The sequence below is a fragment of the Sander vitreus genome, chromosome 21 (assembly GCF_031162955.1).
Source record: "Sander vitreus isolate 19-12246 chromosome 21, sanVit1, whole genome shotgun sequence".
Taxonomy (NCBI): domain Eukaryota; kingdom Metazoa; phylum Chordata; class Actinopteri; order Perciformes; family Percidae; genus Sander; species Sander vitreus.
Genome location: NC_135875.1, coordinates 7,669,215 through 7,690,445, shown reverse-complemented (window position 1 = coordinate 7,690,445; position 21,231 = coordinate 7,669,215). Strand labels below are relative to the sequence as shown.

Sequence of the window (21,231 nt, the reverse complement as noted above, 5' to 3'; positions counted from 1 at the left end):
CGTGCAATACCGCCCGAGAGCCGTAATCCCACCGCTGATTGGTCAATTAACATATCAATCACGCAGCATGTGATTGCTCATTGGATAAGAATGCTGTCTGTAGAACAGAGGAGGCGGTATTTCCGACTAAATCTCATCCAGATACAACGGGATGAATATCTTTTACTTAATTTGTTTACTTGTCTTTTTTAAATCTCATTTTTGGAGGTATTATCGGCCACAAACTTGTTAAAATGGCAAAGTATACAAGTGCAAGAAAGTGAGTTTTACTTGGTTATCTGGATGAATGCTAACCACCTCATATCTGGAACAAAAATAGACTTTTACTCATCAAATTTATAGAAGCACCTGTGATTATTATTTGGGCAGGGGTGGATGCCCTTGTCAATCTCAAGGACTCCAAACAATCATTCCCGAATGATATCTTAAGATGGCCTGAGCAATAATTAACTGACACATGGCAGTAGTTATTAACATAACGACTAATCTTTACTTGGAGCATTGATTAGTCATGCAGTTAGTTTTGACATAATAACATATGCCAACTAAATAATAAATTGGAGCTTTTAATTTGTATTCCAGAAAGGTGTATGGTCACAAAGCAGCTTCATCTCTGAAATAATAGTTGTGCTTCAAAAAGCACACACACAAACCACAGACTAGAAGACAGAATAATTAACCCATTTACCAAATACACCTTATCATATTTATCCTGATCTGTATTTTCTGAATAGTGCTTACATAATAGTCCCATGGTATAGTCCTAATTATATGGGAATACAATAGCAGAGAGACTTGCTGCTTATGATACAAAATAATAAATGCAGCCTCCAATATCAGCCATAGAAGTCTTTCCAAAATGCCTATGATCCCAAAATTCAATTATAAATGCTAAATCAAGCAAACTACTCAAGTGTTTTCTTTTAGGAGAAACCTATGTGTTGTGAGTAGAGAAATGGACCATTAGATGGCGTACTGTAGCTACTGTGCACCATCTAGTGGACATTATGGAATATTACACATCCAATCAGTAGAAAGCATCCTGTGTCTCGCACTAACTTTTCATTTCCATGACATTATAGCATATTTCAGTCTTGCATGGATGCAGCAATGTTGTTAACTAGGAACTGAACTGTTGTCATTTTCTCTCACTCCTGCAAACACATAATTTTTCACTTTTTGAATTTATTGGGGTACAAATTAAAAAAAGTACAAAATAAAGCATAGAAAGTCGTAGTTACGAAAACAATGTCGATGACAGCAACATAAAAGAAAAGGCAACAGTTAAATAATTCATCAAAATACAGCCAACTAATCTGGAAAAGCAACTTGTGGTACTATTCATCTACACAAACAGACATGACATTAAACAGTCACGTTTGGGTAAGAAAAGGCATAGACCCGGGGCGTGTGAGAATACAACACTGAGTTTCAATCCAGGAGTGCACAACAATCAAGATGATCAAGGTTTTTGTTTTACTCAAATATTAGTCATTGAAACAACTGCACTACAAGAAAAACTGATGCTGAAACAATTTGACAATCGGCCTTTTCTCATTATACAGTTTTACGTTGCCATTAGTGTAATATCCTAATAATAAAGGCAGTCATTTCCATCGATTCTCATTTACATCATTACGATGCGGTTGAGCCCCATAAAACATCCCCCATTAGTTTATGCTTCAGTTTCTGGCCTTTATAACAAGCACTGAACATTACCAAACTGTATATACTGACAATACACAATTAGTACAGTGTTGCATTCATAGTGAGCTTGACACCATCCTGACTTGAGAATAAACAATTCAGCACAACAGCAAGCTAAAGTGGAAACACTTTACATGCACACAGAACATGCACTGTACGTCTAGCAATCTTTGGCGTCCGTAGGCTGATAGGTCTCAGAGCCTGTCCGCGCTGCCACTCAGTGTCCACAACAAAGCACAGTGGAGACCTGTGTGAAGGTGTCCAGCTACTGTCTGGTGAGTCTCCAACATACTGCCTCACAATCTTGCCTAATGTCAGTCACTGAGGCTCGGGGTGGGTTTGGTTGCTCTCAGGTTCCCCTCCAAGCTCAGCTGGTTTGGGTGTTAGTGCTGGTGCTGAGGATAAATTTGGGTGATGGCTTAGTGTCTGCGTGTGCGCTGGCCCCCGGTTCCTGTGGTAGTGATGTAGAGGAGGGGCTGGGGCTGCCGCAGCTGGGGCCCTCGCTTCAGGTTATTCATGTGGGCTGATGAGGACTCTGCATTTAAGCCTGTTGAAAGACAGGGGATATAACAAAACAAAGCTCAATAAAAAAGGTTATTACAGAGGAACGTCACTTAGTCGATATTGGCAGTGACAGCGGTTTACCTGTTTGCTGGATGTTGTGGGGTGCCCTGATTTTGGTGAGAGGAAGGACCCCTCTGTACTGAGGGCGGAGCATGGGAGCATGGGGCTGACCGTTGCTGTGGAGATGGAGGTCTGATGTGCTGTCCAGAGGACGGAACCTCTGAGCTGTGCTTGTCTTAGTTTGAGGCAGCTGCAAGCAAGTGGAGTGAGAAATTATAATCACATTTCAAAATTTCTCCTATACCGACAATCTAATATGGTGCTGCTTAGTCCTGTGACTCATGTCTACAGTCAGGTCCATAAATATTGGGACATCGACACAATTCTAATCTTTTTAGCTCTATACACCACCACAATGGAGTTGGAATGAAACGAACAAGATGTACTTTAACTGCAGACTTTCAGCTTTAATTTGAGGGTATCTACATCCCAATCAGGTGAACGGTGTAGGAATTACAACAGTTTGTATATGTGCCTCCCACTTTCTAAGGGACCAAAAGTAATGGGACAATTGGCTGCTCAGCTGTTCCATGGCCAGGTGTGTGTTATTCCCTCATTATCCCATTTACAAGGAGCAGATAAAAGGTCCAGAGTTCATTTCAAGTGTGCTATTTGCATTTGGAATCTGTTGCTGTCAACTCTCAATATGAGATCCAAAGAGCTGTCACTATCAGTGAAGCAAGCCATCATTAGGCTGAAAAATCTAAACAAACCCATCAGAGAGATAGCAAATTAGGTGTGGCCAAATCAATTGTTTGGAACATTCTTAAAAAGAAAGAACGCACCGGTGAGCTCAGCAACACCAAAAGACCCGGAAGACCATGGAAAACAACTGTGGTGGATGACCGAAGAATACTTTCCCTGGTGAAGAAAACACCCTTCACAACAGTTGGCCAGATCAAGAACACTCTCCAGGAGGTAGGTGTATGTGTGTCAAAGTCAACAATCAAGAGAAGACTTCACCAGAGTGAATACAGAGGGTTCACTACAAGATGTAAACCATTGGTGACCTCAAAAACAGGAAGGCCGGATTAGAGTTTGCCAAACAACATCTAAAAAAGCCTTCACATTTCTGGAACAACATCCTATGGACAGATGAGACAAAGATCAACTTGTACCAGAGTGATGGGAAGAGAAGAGTATGGAGAAGGAAAGGAACTGCTCATGATCCAAAGCATACCACCTCATCAGTGAAGTATGGTGGTGGTAGTGTCATGGCGTGGGCATGTATGGCTGCCAATGGAACTGGTTCTCTTGTATTTATTGATGATGTGACTGCTGACAAAAGCAGCAGGATGAATTCTGAAGTGTTTCGGGCAATATTATCTGCTCATATTCAGCCAAATGCTTCAGAACTCATTGGACTGGGCGCTTCACTTTGCAGATGGACAATGACCCGAAGCATACTGCGAAAGCAACCAAAGAGTTTTTTAAGGGAAAGAAGTGGAATGTTATGCAATGGCCAAGTCAATCACCTGACCTGAATCCGATTGAGCATGCATTTCACTTGCTGAAGACAAAACTGAAGGGAAAATGCCCCAAGAACAAGCAGGAACTGAAGACAGTTGCAGTAGAGGCCTGGCAGAGCATCACCAGGGATGAAACCCAGCGTCTGGTGATGTCTATGCGTTCCAGACTTCAGGCTGTAATTGAATGCAAAGGATTTGCAACCAAGTATTAAAAAGTGAAAGTTTGATTTATGATTGTTAATCTGTCCCATTACTTTTGGTCCCTTAAAAAGTGGGAGGCACATATACAAACTGTTGTAATTCCTACACCGTTCACCTGATTTGGATGTAAATACCCTCAAATTAAAGCTGAAAGTCTGCAGTTAAAGCACATCTTGTTCGTTTCATTTCAACTCCATTGTGGTGGTGTATAGAGCCGAAAAGATTAGAATTGTGTCGATGTCCCAATATTTATGGACCTGACTGTATTTCATGAGTTTATGGCTCACATACATACAGTAATATGTGACACCATTACACCAGGGAAAACCAGGCTACAGGGCAAGTACATGTAAATGCCAACGTTGCCTGTTTCTGCTTAATGTGTAGGTTGCCAATCATTTGGATACATGATAGCCTGATAAACAGGAAATCCAGAATTTCACTATTGTCATGAAGGTGGATTGAGTTGTCAAATTATTTGCCATTTTATTTTGGTCTTAAGTTCTGTCATTGGATACATATTTTGTACAGTGCCCCTATGGCGGTGGTTAAAACTAATGCTAACTACTCTAAACCCTTTGTACTTTCAAGAGGCACGATACAGGGTTGCCCACTGTCACCTGCATTGTTCGCTATTGTTATCGAACCTTTAGCTGCATCAATTAGAGCTCATGAGCTCATGTGGCCTGAAGCTTCCCATCATCTCAGCTCAAACAGATAAAATCATGGTTTTTAGATACAACATGTTCATGGAAAAGAATAGAATCCTTGCACATTGGTCCATATAACTTGGAATGTTTACTATATATGGATCTTAAAGAAGTGGTTAAAATCATTAGAAATCCTGTTATACTGAATAGCCTCCATATTTGGAAATGGTCTCATAAATTGTTAGGATATAAAAATACTCTCTCCCCGTTTTCCCCAATTTGGAGAAATCCAGGTATTTCTTGTTGTGGGGATGATCCTGTTAAACTGAAATTTCACATTTGTTTGAAAGGGGGATTTTCATTTATTGAGCTTCAGCAGAAATATGGAGTTCCTTCTTCCCATTTGTTTAGATATTTTCAAATAAGGCATGTAGTCAACTTGGAGCATGGTTCTTTGCAAGAACCTGAACCATCAAAAATGTATTTTATAATGAACAATATGGAGAAAAATAAGGATAAACTTATCTCAAAGATTTATAGTGTTCTTACTACAAACTCAAGGGTAAATACAGACTATTTAAGACAAAAGTGGGAACAAGACCTTCATATTGAAATACAGCAAGAAGATTGGTCTTTTATTTGCAGGAAAGTACATAAATGCTCTTATAATTTAAGGCATAAATTAGCATTATTTAAGATAATGCACAGGGTCTATTATACCCCAGAGAAATGAAATAAAATGAACAGTGAAATATCATTCCTTTGTTGGCATTGTAAGAAATACAAAGGTACTTTTTTTCATATGCTTTGGTCATGTGAACATCTTTTGTTATTTTGGAAATTTGTTAGCAAGTTGATATCTCAGTGTTTAAATGTGTCTGTTCCCCTTTCACCTCGTTTATGTCTTTTGGGAACCAATATGTCTGACAAGTGGAATATATATGAAAGTATGTACATAGATCTTGCTTTGATGGCAGCTAGGAAATGTATAGCTTTAAAATGGAAGGCGTCCAACCCCCCAGCAATAGTCCACTGGTGGAATGAACTCTCAAGCTACTTTGTTTTGGACAGAATTTATTATAATAGTAAAGACAGAACCTCAGACTTTCTGAAGATATGGCAGTCTCATAGAGATTTTGATTTTATACGTTTACATTAATGTTAGGGATTACGATAAAAGTGTTATCTGAGTGCATTTATTATGTTGTTTGATTTGTGTGTTTTGTAGTTTTGTGTTATTTAGTAGAGATGCACCGATAGACTGGCCGGTGACCAGAATTGGCCGGTTTTCACGTGCTTGGCCATGACCGGCGACCGGCAGGTCAGTCTGACATATGCCGATTTCATGCCGGTCAATGCTACAATTAACTGACAACAAAAGTTATACGTGTTACAGTTTTCAAGGACGCACGCACACACGCACACACAACAGCACAGTCTCTATTTCCTTTCTCTCAACTTTTCCGCTGTGTGTCGCGCGTACCCGCTCGCGGTGTGAGACGCGTGTCCGCGCTATTCTCACACATGTAGGGAACCTCGTGAATTAACCTGCAACATGTCAGCTGTTTGGAAATTCTTCAGCGTGTGTGCAGAAGATAACAAGTTTGCAATATGCAACACCTGCAAGGAAAAAGTAGGGCATGGAGGGACGACACCAAAAACCAAAATCACATTTTTTTAGTTGGATATTGGATGTGAAAAGAAGGAAATGGTTCTAACATTGCACTTTAGATGTGTGTTTAGATTTCCCACACCAGGAGTAATTTATATAGTTCTATTTTATAGTGATCCATTATCTGTTCAAAAAATGTTCTATGTTCTCTGCAAAATGTTCTATTAAAGAAAAGATAGAAAATAAATATTTGTGTGTGCTGTAAAGTGGTTAGAAAAAATGAAATCGGTATCGGCTGGCCTAACTCAAAGAAAATCGGAAATCGGAATCGGCCTAAAAATTGTAATCAGTGCATCTCTATTATTTAGTTTGTTTTAGTTTAATATTTTTGTTTATGATTATGGAATTTTTTTGTCTGTGTCCTAGTGTGAAGGATTTGGAATATGAATGATGAGATGTATGTTTGAAATATCTTTACACTGTTTATGTAAAAAAAAAAATGAAGCGCCAAAGATTTTAGTGATGACTGATTTGATGCCTTATTTTTCTGTATGTTGTGCATCCATAATAATAAAAAAAAGACTAAAAAGCAGAATGTGATAAGCTGATACGGTATAATAAGACTGGTTGCCACTTGCTTTGCAGTCTTTCCTCCCCTTATTTTCCAAAAAGCACTTAATGCAGCTCACATAAAGTCTCCTGAGACGAACTCAGAAATAGAACAATAATAACAACATGCAGAATTTGGAAAATACTCACTGCTTGACCAGTGACCTCAAAAGAGCGGGAGCGCCTCTTCTTGCGGCGAGCCTCAAAGTCCACTTCACGGGGTGTTTGGTTCTTGGTGGCGACATGAAGGTTACGTGGGCGTGTCCAGGTCACTTGCAGGCTGGGCCCGTCACCCGTGCTGCTGGACAGGTTATCGTCCGAGGTGGCGTGTCTGAGCTCAGGGCTAGGCTGCCTGCCGCGTCGCATTGGTAAACCTCGAGGGGGCGCCTCACTCAAGGAGAGGCTGCTTTTCTGCTTCTTGGGGTCCAGGGGAGAGGGGGGAGGGGGTAACCGCAAGGCGTCCAACTCTAGGGCTTTGGAGCGTCGACGGGCTGCTTTTACTACAATGTTCTGGACCCCCTTTAGGATCTGCTGCCGCTCTGCGGAGACACAGGGACATGTATGTTATTTTACTTCACCACCCATTAAATGGCTACCTCAGAAAGAATGGCTGATAATGCTTTTATGGGCACAGCTAACCATTCGTCCGTGCTGAAAGATTATGAGTTGATCGGAAGAAAATAAATCAACAATTTTGATAATCAATCAATTTGTGTAGGTTGAATGTGCTCACACCAGCCCGATTGTCCCTCCACTGACATGTACTGCACATCTTACCAGTTCGTGAAAGCGGGATATCAGCCCCGGCCTCGCTGCTCTCGGGTGAAGAGTCCAGGTGGCTGCTGACACTGTGGCTGAGATGGCTGTAGCTCAGAGAGTTCTCAGGAGCCAGCGGCTGCAGCTGCAAAGATGAGATGCAGAGTGCCACATTATGATCGGACAGTCACTGCGGTCCTTTGCTTTCAGTCGAGGTTAGATTGGGTGCCATCTGAATTAATTCTGTGCCTCTCGAAAATTACATTTTTACTTTGAGTAGGGCATTTGGATTCTAGCACTCATAACTCTTCTTACTTCATCTCATCAATGACTCACACTCCTGAGACATTTGCATAGTGAGAAAATTAGATGGCGGTAATATTATTTCAAGCCTGGAACAAATTTCAACATGGAAAGCTGAGAAAAAAAACCCTGAATGCAAGAGTTGAGAGTGAATAATTATGTTGGAGCTTCTTTTGTGGAGGCGCATGGGTGGAACATGAAAATCTTCTACCAGAGTGAAATATCTGTTTAATTAATTAATTTAATTAATTAATCCTGTTTAATTTAAACAGGAACCCATATTGTAGTAGTATTATTATTATTATTATTATTATAGAGTGTACTAAATCACAGCATGATAATAATAATAACTTTAATAATAATAATAACTTTAATAATAATAACTTTATTTGTATAGCACCTTTCATGCAATTACATGCCGCACAAAGTGCTTTACAGTGTGGTATTAAAACAAAACACATTAAAGAAAATACAACATACATAGAAACAGCATGAGGCACTTCTCAGGGATAGCTATGGAAATGGAATGAATCACGGGCAAATACTGCCTATTAGAATTGTCCTCACCTCTCTGTTGCCCTTCCCGTTTATGTGGATGGGAGGTGGGGTCATTACAGCAGAGTTTTTTATCTGCCTGGCATGAGGGCTGCTCTTAAAAACTCTGTTATTGTCACTGATGCAGGGAAAGAGAGAGATCAATACTGAGAAATGAATTTGGTCATTGGAACATGGAGGTTTTGTGATACTTGCTGTTACTGTAAATGCAGTTGTTATATAGATTCTAAATGGAAAAGATATGAACAAGATGTCCTCTTACAGCTCAGGCTCAGGCAGAATAGGGGGCAAAGTGTGTCTACGGATTTTGGCTTGGCCTCGTCTGTTATCCAAGCACATGTTGCGTACACTCTCCTGGTCTGAGTCCATGTCCTGCATGTTGTCACGACCCTGACCGGGCAGGGTGATCTTGGGTAGAGAGCCCTCCTGCAAAAGGAATAGTATAAATTATTAGCATCAATATTCATATGGGCCACCTAATAAATATGTTCTGTATAATCTTGTTTCTAAATGTGATTGGTCATGCAGCGGCTACCTTGATGGTGTGTCTGGTGGTCACCTTATCCAGAGCCATTGCTCTGTCCAGTTTCCTCTCATCCAGCTCCCTCATGTACATCTCATACAGCTCCTGGAGGTGTGGAGGTACTAGCAGACTGTGGTCTGGAACACAAACGCATACATGCATACATACAATTCAGTAAACCAGAAATTCACGGTGCCTAAAACCAAAACCAAACGTCATCAAATGTCTTGTTTTGTCCGACCAACAGTTCAAACCTATCATCCTAGACAAACAAAAGCAGAAAGTCCTCACATCTGAGAAACGGGAACGATCAAAAGTTTGGAATTTGAGGTTGAAAAAAAAGACTTGAACAAGATTATCAAAATATTTCATTTTCTTTCAACTGACTCATCAATTTAGCGAACTGTTGCAGCTCTAAACCAGACTTGTGGAAAGAATGTACACAGCAATTAACCAAGCAACATATATTAAATAGAGGTTTTTCAACACATTTTTGTAGTTAGTGCTGATTAGTCTATATCCACGACGTTTCATTTCCGGGATTGTTCTGGTACCACCGGAAATTCGGCCGGATGTTCGTCACCTTCCGCTTCCTTTGAGTTGGAATTCTAAACTCCGGGAGATTTCTGAGGACTATGGTTAACTGCTCCTCAGATCTCTGCAGGGTAAATCCAGACAGCTAGCTAGACTGTCCAATCTGAGTTTTCTGTTGTACAACTAAAACAACCTTTGAACGTACACGTTCCACCAAAACAAGTTCCTTCTCGAGATTATTTTGCGCCGCCAAAGACGATTGTGATTGGTTTAAAGAAAGGCCAATAAACCAGGGCACGTTTATCTCCAATCCCGCAATGCTGTGTGGACTCGCCAGACCTTCCTCCGCAGCGCTGTGGAGGTAGGTCTGGCAAAGCGAGACTAAGCGCTGATAGACTCACCAACAATGAATTGTCTCTGCTGCTGTATGATCTCGTCACACAGGTGTCTGTGCTGCTCGAAGCGCTGCACCACAAAGTTTTTGTGCCGGATGACGTTGTCCTTGAGCAGCGCGTGGGACTGCATCTCTGCGTTCTCGATCTCCAGCTCGTGGACCTTGCAGAGGAGGCACAGGACCTCACGCTGCTCCTCTGAGCTCACCCGTCGAGGCAGCAGCTCCTCCAAGCGACGGCCCCGATCCCGAAGCTCCACAAATCTGCCCTCGAGCAACGCCTTGCATGAGCAGGAAACAGAAAGATCTGAGATGTGCGCACAGTCTTGTTTCCTATTTCTCAAACATGCCATGTTCAAGTAAAGAGATGTAAAATCACAGCCAAGCCCAGACTATTTATAAGGCATTGGTGGGAAGTGGTTAGTTTCTATATTCTACAGAAACACAGAAGTACCATTTCTCCTTAGTTTTAAAAAGTAGATCAAGAATCCTACCTTCTGTTTGTTGATCTTTTTCTGTTCAGCCATGAGTGTAACCAGGGTTTCTCGGGCCATCGCCACCTGCTGGGTCTCTGTGCTATCCGGAAGAGAATCTGGGGAGTCCGAGTCCTTCTCGCTTTCGTCCTTATTGACACTTTCCTTCCTCCTTTCAGCCCGCCACTTCCTCCTGCGCCTACTCCGCTCCTGCTCCCAGCTGGGAAAAGAAGGATATATACAAACATTTGAACTGCCAGCAATAATAATGTCATTTATAATTTGTCTTCTGTTCACCATAGCTGGTATAATAAATACTGGTTGAGGTACACATACAGTAAATCAGTTTACAAACTTTTAGTAAAATGAATGTATTCCTAACTGTCACAGGGGATTACAGATTAAAGTGTGTATGCTATGGACGAAAGAAAAGATATAAACCCTGAACACTGACTCTGCAATGGTTAACAGGTGTTTGGAGGTGTCAATCTGGATCTCCATGTTGCTGTTTTCCAGCTCCATCAGGCTCCTCCTGATCTCCATCTGTTGGCGGAAGGCATCCAGGAGCTGCTCCCTCAACTGGTCCATCTCCACCTGACTCTGGTGGCTGGAGTGGGCCTGGACCTCCGCTATAAAAGATGAGGAAAGATGATGATGAGGAAAGGAGAATAAGGAAATAGTCATAAAACACGCAGTGTAGAATACAAATATTAGAAAACCGCTTAATTTGGCAGATTTTCTTCATACTGAGAGGAGGCATTTGTGGACAAGACTTTACCCTGGACATGGCGGATGTCGGCTCGGTCTGAGTTAAGCTGGCGGCTCGCCTGATCTGCAATCTTCTTCTTGAGCCGCTGGATCTCACTGCGCAGGTCTGAGATGATGTTGGTGTACTGAGCAATGTGGTACGACACATTTATAAGGTTCCTCTTTACCTGAAGCGCACAGCGATGAGAAAGACAAAGAAAAGAATACTTAGATATTTACATGGGTCTCAAATTTCACACAGGAATTAACATTTTCTAAGTGGCTAAATTGGTTCTTGGAAGGAACCACAACACAGAATGAAATACTATTAAATGGTAAATAGCTTCATTTATATACTGTTTTTAACAAAAACTGAAAAATCTGAATCTGCTTTATTGGCAACAAATCAATCCGTTTTAAAAAGCCGTAACAATCTACTCTAATTACAAAGATATGTGCAGTAAAAACTATATTAAACCAAAATTGTTGTTTTGTCTTGTCTTATTGTCTTGTCTTATTGTAGTCTGTTTTCCTGTCATTTTGGTAGCCTGGTTTTCTGTCATGTCTTGTTTCCTTCTGTTTGTGTGATTTTCGGTCTTGTCTTGTTTTATGTTCTGTTTCCTGTTTTATTTTGATAGTCTGTTCTCTGTCTTGTCTTGTCTAGGTTTACTCCCTGTGTTTTCCAGCTCTTGTGATTGCCTGATGTTTTCCACCTGTTTCCCAGCCCTTGTGTTACCTGCCTCTTGTTACCTCGTTACCCTCTGTACTTAGTCTTTGTGTTCCCCTTGTCTTGTGTCAGATCATTGTTTGTGTTCGTTCCAGTCAGTTTGTGTGTTTGCTTTGCTTCTGGACTGTGTCAGTGTGTCAGTTTCCCAACCGTGTTCACTCCTGTCTTCTTGTCAGTGAGTTTTTGGTCAGTAGTTTCTGTTTCTGGATTTCCTTCGTTTTTGATATTCTGTTCTTTTGTTGCGTCACTCTGGACATTAGTTTTTGCCTGCTTCTTTTAACTCTTTGTATTTGTTTTTGCCTGCTGGATTTTTGGACTCCTTTTGTTGTATAGACTCTGTTTAAATAAATCCTCGAGCTCTAACCTGCTGCTTGCCTACCTGCCTTTTCTCTGCATTTTGGGTCCACTATTCTATGCCCACATAACAAAAATGTAATGAAATACAGGGTTCAACGGTAAGGTTTTTCTTTTTTCTTTTTTCCACTTGTCCGGTCTGGCAATTAATAAAAACTTCTACTTGCCCAAAGTCAATTGTACAACCCCTATACAATATTTTTTTTTTCTCCAGGAAAAACGTTGAAAAAGTTTGAAAAAAAACAGGGGAGGGAGGGAAATGCGTTCGTTTAAAGCATCAAAAGAGTAAAAAAATGTTCAAAAGAAAACTCAATTCTTGATTGGCCAACGACACATTCAAATCCCATCATTCAAAAAGCATTCTCCGACCGCCAGAGAGTGATAACCTCATTTATGATATGATGATGCCAAAACAGGCAAGTGGGTTGTTTTATTTACTTGCCCGACGTGGCGTTTTACTTGCCCCGGGCCAAAGGGCAACCCTTATTGTTGAACCCTGAAATATTAATGAAAGTGTCATGAAATCCACTCATCTCTTAACTGTAGTAAAGACAGATAAGGCTAAATTGATACAACATGAGTTCTGAGCTCACCCGTGTTCGAATGCTTTTGGCACGGTCAGCGTATGCCAGTGTGTTACGAGACTCCTCAAAAGCCACAGAGGCGGGGCTAATATGGGCTATCATGACCGTTCGGCTGTTCCCACCCAACGAGTCCTGTTAATCAAAGACATCAGAAGAAAACAACAAGGATGAATATTGTCTGAATCACAAAGTAAAATGAGGCAATCCTGTAGATGGTCCCTTATAAATTCCTAAATTGCTGTACCTTCAGTAGTCGAGTCAACTTGCTGTCTCGATAGTTGACGTACTTGGTGCCATTTTTGTCACTCAGCGCGTTGATGCAGTTGCCCAAAGCCAGGAGGGAGCGGTTGATGTGGGCCCCTTCTTTCAACCGCTGACCCCTATTCTGAGTCTATTGACAGACAGATGTGGGTGAGAAAACCTCTGAGCTTTTTGAAAATATTCTTTGGGCATTTAATGCCTTTATTACAGAGTAAACTGTAGACAACTGAGGGAGAGATAGGAAATAATATGCAACAAATGTCCCCAGCTTGACTCAAACCAGGGACTTTACGATAACATGGTTAGGGCCTTAAGGCCCGGAACTTTAATCAACTCGTGACTATAATCAATGTGATCCCACATGAACACAGTTTTTCCTGCTAAAGTTACGATTATTTCACATGAGAGATTTCTGTATTTTTTATTTTTTTTTCTCTGTCCTGTTCTCACTGCTCTCTGGCCCAGATAGTACTATATTAGTATAGTATATAGTAATAAATAATACCTGAGGATGTTTTTTTTGTTAGTTTTTTTAACTTGTTGCCTATTTAGTGTATAACAATATATTGAATATACATGAATGATGATGTTATGAAGCAATACTTGAGAAAATTTTTTTTTCAGAAGCTTTAAACCCCTTGGCTACCAGGGCACCCTAACATCTGAACATAGAGATTCTTGGATGTTTCTTTCAGAGTAGCTGTCATGTTTCCATTTCCCAGTAGATGGCATTACCTCCTCAACGTTTACTAACCTCATCCACCCCTCTTTGCTTTATGTAGAAGCAGAAAAAAAAATGTTCCCTGTTGCTTCATGTGACAAACAACTCTCTGTTTGTTCTGCTCCATTCCTAATGGAGGCCATATGTGCTATTCATAAATAGTATGGCTCTCAAACTGTCTCCATGGTAAGTAAGTGCTCTCACTCCCCAATTGTGTCATGTTGTACAAGAACATGACAGTGTGGCATAAATGACAAGCCATTCATCTGACCGACAGAAGCAGACTCTTGAAAAACTGCTGACCTTAAACTGAACAAATGATTTTCAACATCCTCACTCGACAGTTTAAAAAGAGAAGGTCAAATCACATCTCGTCTTCATTTCCTGTCTGACAATACAGCCTTGCTCTTGCTCGACTGCACTGGCGCGACACTAGAGACAATATTCTCCAGTTTCGGCTAACAGCATGAAACTTGCTGTAAAATGATTCATTTGGCAATCATGAAAGTACTTCAATACTCTTTTTTTTTTTTTTTTCTACCTTCTTTTTTGTGAATGTGTTTCTTTGTAAAGGGTATTATAAAGCTGTCTACACATGATAGGCGGCAAAACCGCTCTGCGCTGGCTGTTCCATTGATTTCCTATGGGGAGAGCGGTGCCGCAAAACTAGGCGCTGAACTACCCCTGGCGTTGTGCACCGCTTGGAATTGCCGCTTTGCGCTGCTCTCAAAGTTCAAATTATTTCAACTTTGACCTAGTTGCTGCTGACCTCTTAAGGCGCAACCAATTCCAGAACGTTCCTGCGCTGTGCTTTGCCTCTTTGCTCTGCACCCTACCTTGCGGTTTTGCCACGGATCATGTGTAGCCAGCATAACCCCCTACATACTGAATGTGATTTTTTTCCTTCTTTTTTTTCTTTACTTTGCATGTCTCTTGTAAAAGGTAAAATCAATAACATATTCTCACAGAAAAAAGATATAATTAATGTTTAGGGATGTATCTTCATAGGGAGAGAAAGGGAAAGTGAGGACATGATTTCAGTCGTCTCGGTTAAAGGAACAAACCAACATTTTTGGGTAAATAAAATCTTTGGAAGGACAAAGATCCGACTTTTGATAAATGAACTCAGTATTCACACACTACAGTTAAGTAAAAGTCCTTAAAATGTTGCTTAAGTATAAGTAAATGTGTTTTATTAGCACAATTCACTTGAAGTATGAAAAGTCAAAGTACTCAATGCAGAAAAATGTCCCCTAACAGTTTTATATTACACTACAGGATATATTATTACATTATTTTTGCTGATGCATTAATGTGCAAGTAGCATTTTATTGTTATAGCTGGTCAAATTGCTTTTTCATGTACTGTTTGTAGTTTTTACTTTTGTGAACCTGCATTGCACTACAAGGCATTGTGTTACACTATAAGGTGATCCCAATTGCCAAAATGTTGGTGTCCTACTTTAATAAATTGCATAGCGGGCCATAATGGCAGATATAAAGAGGCTTTTATTAAAGTCTCCCGAAGTTAATGGGAACCTCAACCCTCTGGACTGCTGTAAAGATACTCTGCCAAGCATCCCCAGTGAGCAGACTCCCACGAAGCAGACCATACAGGCTCAAAAGAAGAAGTGTATGCAACAGGCACATTAGTCTAGTCTTTGAACTTGAGTTTGGCAAAATACAAGTAGTTGACAAAAGTGAACGTACCCACCTACATACACAAATACCAAATAAATTGGCCACCTAGAAAACTACAAATGAAACATTTCAGCTATTTAGACACCTCCTAGTCTTCCATAGCCAGACCTTCCTCCACAGCGCTGCAAAGGAGAGTCTGGCTAGTCCACACAGCATTCTGGGATGGGAGAAAAACGGTGCTCTGGTTTATTGGCATTTCTTTAAACCAATCACAATCGTCTTGGGCGGCGCTAGGTGCCAAAGGGAGCAACGGCGCCTCTGCAAAATTGGCTTGGGAAGGAACTTGTTTTGGTGGAACGTGTACGTTCAAAGGTTGTTTTAGTTGTGCAACAGAAAACTCAGATTGGACAGATTCTAGCTAGCTGTCTGGATTTACCCTGCAGAGCTCTGAGGAGCAGTTAACCATAGTCCTCATAATTCCACCGAAGTTTAAAATTCCAACACAAAGAAAGCGGAAGGTGAGAGACATCGGGCCGTAAAGACATACATCTGGCGGAATTTCCGGCAGCACCAGAGCAGTCCCGGAAGTGGCCTTCACAGCGCTGCGGAGGAGGGTCTGGCTAGTCCACACAGCTTTCCGGGATGGGAGAAAAACGTGCTCTTTTTTATTGGAATGTCTTCAAACCAATCACAATCGTCTTCGGCGGTGCTAGGCACCGGACGGAGGACACAGTGTTGCTGCAAAATAGCCTCGGGAAGGAACTTGTTTTGGTGGAACGTGTACGTTCAAAAGTTGTTTTAGTCGTGCAACAGAAAACTCAGATTGGACAGATAGTCTAGCTAGCTGTCTGGATTTACCCTGCAGAGATCTGAGGAGCAGTTAACCATAGTCCTCAAAAATCCACCACAGTTTAGAATTCCAACACAAAGAAAGAGGAAGGCGACGGACACCCGGCCAAAAATAAGGGACATCTGGCGGAACCTCCGGCACCGGAACAATCCCGTAAATGAAACGTTGTAGAAACAGACTAGACACTTCCTGACTAAGTATATATACACGCACCTGTGCTGCTCGTTCAGAGCCGGCTAGGTCGATCATGAAGAGACGTGCAAAGCGGACCTCCTGTAAGACGTCTCGACACCTGCTCTGCTGCTTCACGGCCACCTGCAGCACAGCGTGGGAGCGAGACGACGTCTTGTTGGCGGCTGTCGGCTCCTGGGTGCGCTGCTTGTTGCCCCTCATCAGCAATTCCATGATCTGAAAACACAAAGCCTGAGTTCTGCTTGTGCAGTTGCACTGGATAAAATCTGAATGTTTTGACTGAAAAAAGTAAAAAGTCATGTCATGCACGGTAAGGAAGCTTTTCTAACCTCTTGTGCATTGATGGTAGACACCTCTGTGATGCCAGCGACCTGAATCTCTCCTTTAGAGTCTTCTCTCAGGTCCAAGAAGCCCGAGGATGGGTTCAGAAGGTCACGGATCATCTCATTGTAGATCTAACAAAACACAGAAATATAAAATCGTCAGCTGAATGCACCGTCAATAAAGATCTCAGTGAGGCATCTTTAAGTACAGCACAAGTCAGACGAATGCAAAAGTTTTCTATCTGCTCGTCATCCTGAAGTTATGTTTCTTTGAGTCAAGACATGCAACGGAAGGTTGTTTATTTCCTCTGAAAAGGCTCCATTCAGGCTTTCAGGCCTCCTACACAGACCCAAACCTGGTACAAAAACATCAAGTGCTATATTTTCAGCAACTTGTCATGTAGAAACCACTGCTTGTTGGGTGGCAGGCTGTCATCAGCCGGTGTCAGTGTTCTTCATTCACACAAAAGTAAATTCAGGTGACTTCTCTGAACTGACATTGATGGTGCAGTGAATGCCCCTAAAAGAACCCACATAAAAACTCAGTACAGGAAGGGACATCCTGGAAAGTGACCACTGTACGACAAACCACTGGTGAGGTTGGAGCTGTGAGGACAGTTTTTATTTGTCAAGATCCCGGCCACAAACTCTAAGAGGAGGGTGCTTTTACTGACACTGACAGTTGGATATTTGTTCTATTATTTTTTCCATCTGTACTCTTTCATTGCTGGTGAGGTTTGAAGAGTCTACAACCACGCCAGTGGCTCTGGGAAGCTGTCCACAATGGTGCTTTGAGCTAACACGCTCAAAAAGACAATACTAACATGTTGATGCTCAGCAGGGATAATGTTCACCATCTAAGTTTAGCATATGCATTTATAATTATCACTAAACACAAAGCTGAGGCAGTAAGAATGCCATTAATCATTTGGTTATGAACATAGTCATCAATGACGCTAGCGTACAATAATAAAAAAGGTTTCTCCTTCCGTTGAGGTTCTTAAATGTGAGAAGAGTTGGGAAATAAAACCAGAATAAACGAAAATAAAAGAAAAGGGGGAGAGAGCACTATGTGCATGTGAGTGGTAAAGAATAACTGAATGTGTCTTTTTTTATCCACACAGAGTGTATTTACTTGCATTCACTATATGTGTTTTTGTGTGTGTGTTTTAGAGATTGCAAGTGTGAAAGAGAGTCATTTGAACAAGAAAAGGAGCCGATGTGTGCACATCGCTAGGTCAGGCTGTAAAATGGCGTTTAACCTCTTTGTGGCGAGGCAGCACTGGCAACAGATTGCTCCCTGGTAACAGCAAACACACGTCACACACATCCTTGTGTCCGGATTCATCCTGAAGAGTTAAATGTGTCAGTGAAGATTCAGACGGGCATTCTAGGCACAGGTCTTGGAAATTAGGAATAGCTATAAATGCTGTGATGCTGTACATTGGAGATTTATTGCACAAATGTCTATGTCTAAGCATCTGTCCCTATTCAAATACATTTTGATTGTCAATAATGATTGGCATTTAAATAGGAATATGTGTACTTCCGCCTACCCAGAGAGAAACTAAAGAGCTAGGCTTCAAAAACATTGTCAATCATTGAACATAATGATAGTGTTTGGCACTAAAAAAAAACCGAATGAAATTTCGATGTCTGATGTGAACCCTCCTCCCAATATGAAAGATTTGTACCCAACAAGTGCTTATTTTGTTCCATTTCCCATTTAAAGGCTAGTGCTCTTTTCACATTTTTCTTTTTTACACAAGGTTATATTCATATTCTGCCTCTTTCTTTCTGTATTTCCTTCTTTTTTTCTCTCCCAACACTATCTCTCATTTCCCTTTCTGAACATTGTTGAACAAATCTGACTCAGTCTTCTTTATATTCATGCTGCCATCTTTTTCAGAGCGACTTTTGGGAGCAAAACTATGATGGACAAATTATTTATTTAAAATCATTAAATCGATCCTGAATGAGACAAATTTTCAGGGTTTACACAATATAGCCCCTGTTTTACAAAAAACAAGTAGATGCTACGTGCGAGTTAAAAAAAGGTAACTTTAAAATGTATTCAGAGCTATTAATACTACATACACTAAGAAATCTCCGCACGACTATACTTATTTCAAATTGACCAAAGTCAAGAAAAGGCAAAAGTTACCTCTTTAAACGGGAACACTAAGTCACACCAGTGAGGCTCAGTTACTGCTATCAGAGTCAAGGTAACCAACTCCATTGTACCCAGTGTAGGAGCTTTGTCATTAAACACACAGTCTGAGCTGTACCTGTTTCTCAGTAATGAGGTTTGGAACCAGCAGGCACACAGAGAAACCGCCATCATCAGCCTGCCGTCTTATCTGTGGTTCATCATCCAGTGACAACGGCAGAGATAATCACTAAGCCAACAGGACCACAGATCACTCCACACCTGAAAGTACTGCGGGCTTCAGTGCAACGAAAGCCCCTGTACACCTACAGTAACATGATTTAATGGGAAAATGTGCAATCTGGGTTGAATTTATGTGCAATATGAGGGGGTGGATGAGGTTTATTGAATGTTAACTGTAGTTGATTGCATTTGTATGAGATAATTGTATGTTTATTGTGTGTTTGTGTATGAGGTGCAGCCATTTTTGTTCTCTTGACTGCCCAAGACAAATGTCTCCTATAGGAGACGATAAAGGCGTATCTTATCTTATCTTAGTACTTACTGTGGTGTTGAAGTAACACATAATGAGATATTAGAAAGACAAACCTCCTTGGCCTTTTGACAAAATGTAAGTGATGGTCTGGTAGCATCATTACTGCTGTCCCCTTTTCAGTAGGTATCTATTCATGCCACTATGCTAAAAAAACAACTCTAACTAACTAAAGGACTGATTCAACTCTTTGCATTGCCTCACTTTGCCTTTTTTTGTGAAAAAGGATGCCCTTAAACACATTGTAGACACTACAGGTGATAGCCAGTTAATCAATAGCACAAATGTACATTTTGTTTTGACATAAACAGAGAACAATTAGTGTCAACATCATGGAGAGACAAACAAAATAAGCTGCCATTATATCTGCTCGGAATACAAATTTAAAAGTGTTTGATAGTTTCAAGTGGCACTGGTGTTTTTTAGCATGTACACTTTTGCCTGGAGAAGAATAAGAAAAAAGGCCTTAATTGTTTTTAACAAGCCAACCATAGGCAAGGCAAGTATATTTATACTAGGGCTGTCAGCATTAACGCGTTAATCGTGATGCGATTAAGGGTCGAGCATAATGCGTTAATTTTTTTTAATCGTATTAATCGCATGCCACCATTTATTAATTTATTTTCACTTCACTCGGCTTTGCGTCGTGCCTAACAGGCTACTATTTTGCCGTACTTCCTCGTAACACATCCTGCTGCTGCAGGAATAGCAACGCGGATTTCGGTGCCTCATTCTGGTGCCACTGATATGTCTGCACTTCTCTCTGATGCTCTGAAACAGATGTTACAGGAAACAGAAACATTGCTGCACATGACGCTAGTTAACACTACATTCGACAGCAGCTAACGTTAGCCTACCGCTAGCTAGTAGCTGGATTAAACACGGTTACAATGCTGACAGCTAACGCTAAACGTTGTAAAGTGTGTCTGTATTTCACTGTAGAGGATTCAACACCGGTATGTAACAATCTGCAGCTGCTGTTGTCAGAAAAACACAGACAGTGCGTTCAATGAAACTGGTAATTTACAGTCTCGTGGTGCATTCAAAGTTGTTGTTAAATTCAAATGTGTGACTAGATTAAATATATAATAAACAAATACAAATCTTAAAATCAAGTTCATAAAGTCACTTTCTTTGCATTAATTTGATTCCCCATCAAGATACACTGGTAAGAATGGCTTTCCATTGTTAATATGCAGGGCTCCAGACTGCGACCAAATGGTCGCATTTTGCGACCAAAATTTGAGAGTGTGCGACTGAATTTTACATCCAGTCGCACATGTGCGACCAGTAACACGTTAAACGTTGAAATTTCGGTACCTGAGAGCGCGTAACCTCAAGCTTATCTGTCCTCTCTGAAAATTGACAGAGAGCAGAGCTCTGACACAAACGCACACACTCGCACGCATACGCATAGCTGCGGACGGTGCAAACTACGTCGGCTCTGCAGTTTTGTTGAAGTCACAGTGAGTCACGGAAATGCCGATAAAGTGGTTTCAAGTGTGGTTACAGTTTTTCAACACTTCACACAGACAGCGTTTGCTGCGATATGATATTAATGGAGAGCCGAAAGGGTGCTGTTGACATTACACTTCCTAAGCAGGCACAACGGTGGTTTCTGTGCCCTGGTGACTGACTGACAGGCTGAGGTTGTAAGGCAAGGCAACTTTATTTCTACAGCACCTTTCAGCAACAAGGCAATTCAAAGTGCTTTACATGAAAC

At 41.1% G+C, this 21,231-nt stretch overlaps 1 protein-coding gene across 2 annotated transcripts in view; it reads right to left on the bottom strand.

Annotated features, from left to right (window-relative positions):
- Positions 1-1,171: 1,171 nt before the first annotated feature.
- Positions 1,172-21,231, bottom strand: part of kif19 (kinesin family member 19) — a 50,616-nt gene continuing 30,556 nt past the window's right edge. Inside the window, exons 6-20 of one of the 2 annotated variants that reach the window (XM_078279246.1) lie at positions 16,813-16,938; positions 16,505-16,699; positions 13,064-13,210; positions 12,829-12,951; positions 11,186-11,342; positions 10,862-11,036; positions 10,429-10,627; positions 9,945-10,215; positions 9,022-9,146; positions 8,749-8,912; positions 8,499-8,604; positions 7,650-7,773; positions 7,023-7,411; positions 2,353-2,521; positions 1,172-2,254 (exon numbers count right to left, since the gene is read on the bottom strand). In XM_078279246.1, the coding sequence (XP_078135372.1) occupies positions 2,127-2,254; positions 2,353-2,521; positions 7,023-7,411; positions 7,650-7,773; positions 8,499-8,604; positions 8,749-8,912; positions 9,022-9,146; positions 9,945-10,215; positions 10,429-10,627; positions 10,862-11,036; positions 11,186-11,342; positions 12,829-12,951; positions 13,064-13,210; positions 16,505-16,699; positions 16,813-16,938 (2,598 nt within the window). In that variant the 3' untranslated portion in view covers positions 1,172-2,126. The remainder of the gene's footprint in view (positions 2,255-2,352; positions 2,522-7,022; positions 7,412-7,649; positions 7,774-8,498; positions 8,605-8,748; positions 8,913-9,021; positions 9,147-9,944; positions 10,216-10,428; positions 10,628-10,861; positions 11,037-11,185; positions 11,343-12,828; positions 12,952-13,063; positions 13,211-16,504; positions 16,700-16,812; positions 16,939-21,231) is intronic. The other variant, XM_078279247.1, reaches the window with a different exon arrangement.